The sequence below is a fragment of the Sinocyclocheilus rhinocerous genome, unplaced genomic scaffold (genome assembly GCF_001515625.1).
Source record: "Sinocyclocheilus rhinocerous isolate Xijiao unplaced genomic scaffold, SAMN03320098_v1.1 scaffold2613, whole genome shotgun sequence".
NCBI classification, from domain to species: Eukaryota; Metazoa; Chordata; class Actinopteri; order Cypriniformes; family Cyprinidae; genus Sinocyclocheilus; species Sinocyclocheilus rhinocerous.
Window position 1 is genome coordinate 531665 of NW_015650705.1, and position 1935 is coordinate 533599.

Here is a 1935-nt window from a genome sequence, read left to right on the forward strand (position 1 = left end):
ATTTCTGAAGGATCATGTGACACTGAAGACTGAAGTAATGATGCTGAAAATTCAGCTTTGCATCAAAGGAATAAATTTCATTTTAAAATATATTCAAATAGAAAACTGTTATTTTAAATCATAATAATATTTCACTGGATTTTACTGAATTTGATCAAATAAATGCAACCTTGGTGAGCATAAGAGACTTCTTTCAAAAACATTCAAAACTCTTACTGACCCCAAACGTTTTAACTGTAGTGTGTGTATACATTTCCTATATTTAGTTTTGTAAAAATCAGGCACACTAGCTTCTAGTTACAACCTTAATAAATGTATTTGTATTTTATGATAGCTTGAAAGAATTCATGTATGCATAATGCTAAATATAATAACGCACAGGACGGACGGACGGACGGATGGATGGACGGATGGATGGACGGATGGACGGACGGATGGATGGATGGACGGACGGATGATGGATGGATGGATGAATGGATGGATGGATAGATAGATAGATCACCTTGGTTGATAATAGCCTCTGGCTCAGATCCAAATACTAAGACTGCTCTGTTAATGGTTTGTCGTCCAAAATCTGTCCAATACAACATGTTCTCCTGACAGTCATAGTCGATTCCAATCACAATGGAGTCCTGCAATGGTTTTCAAGCATTATTATTTTTTGCTTAACCACACAACAGTTTTTGAATTAGGATATAATCATGTATTGTAGTTATGAGGATCTACCTTTAAGGCCAGTAAAACCGTGGACTTTTCCTGAACTGGGTCTGTTTCATCAAGAGGAATGACTCCAATCTGTGAGGCTTGTGTGTAAAGGATAGCAGGCCCTGAAGGGGAGGAGCTTATGACAGGGTACATCAGTGCATGGTTCAATGGCAGCGCATCTCCTGAGATACCTGACAGATAAAAAGAAGAGATATCACTACATGCTAATAGTTTTTTTTATGGTTTTGATTGCTTCTCATTTGTAAGTCACTTTGGATAAAAGCAGCTGCTCAATGACTAAATGTAAATGTGATAAAAAAAAAAAACACTCACAAAGTTAAAACTGAAATAGCTGTTTTATTTTAGATTTGTGCACCTTTGATAACACAGCTTAGTTTGAATGTCTAGTAACTTTGTGATTTTGCAAATCTTTCAACGGAATGTATCATTTCTTTTCAGTCCTAAATAACTTAATTACTCACAGGGAGGCTTTACATCATCATAGGACCGTGTTCCAATCATTTCCCCGCCTTGACGGTCCACACACCAGCAGAAACTGCTGTTGCCGTAACATTGCACAGGCAGGAAATTCCCGTGAGCATCACACAGGGGCATGTAGTCCTGAGAGGACGGCTGACGGTTATAGTGAGTCATGAGTGAAAGCCTCCAGCGCTCACACACAGTCTCCACACGGGGAAGCAGCGCCGCTGAGTAAGACACACAACACACACTGTCTGTCACAATGTTTCTTCCGGAAAACACTGCCATTTTACTGAAATTTCGACCGCATCCATATATCTTGCCTCAATGAATGACTATGTGAGCGTTAATTACAGTTAGGCTGTCTCATGAGGGATAATTATGTCATGTATAGTTGGAACTGAACACCACTCCCACAACACACATGCAGTACAACAGCAGGAACAGCAAGTGAGTCCCTGTGCTTTAAATGTTTTGATTTGGCAGCATATTGCTGATCTTTTGATTTTTACAACAACTTAAATGGCAATGGACCAGATTTCAGCAGATTAAAACTTATAAAAAAATAAAAAAAAAACTGAAATAAAATAAATGGTAGATAGATAAATGGCTCTCATGTTCTATTGAGAGTTATTTTATGTATGTGTATAATAATAACAATAACAATAATAATAATAACAGAAAAATTATGTGCTATCATCAAATAACTATATATATATATATATATATATATATATACATGTGTGTGTG

At 36.8% G+C, this 1935-nt stretch overlaps 1 protein-coding gene across 1 annotated transcript in view; it reads right to left on the reverse strand.

Moving 5' to 3' along the window:
• Nucleotides 1-1935, reverse strand: part of nid2b (nidogen 2b (osteonidogen)) — a 24277-nt gene that overhangs the window by 8178 nt on the left and 14164 nt on the right. The window contains exons 12-14 of the mRNA XM_016517653.1: nucleotides 1188-1412; nucleotides 727-896; nucleotides 503-632 (exon numbers count right to left, since the gene is read on the reverse strand). Coding sequence (XP_016373139.1) covers nucleotides 503-632; nucleotides 727-896; nucleotides 1188-1412 — 525 coding nt within the window. The remainder of the gene's footprint in view (nucleotides 1-502; nucleotides 633-726; nucleotides 897-1187; nucleotides 1413-1935) is intronic.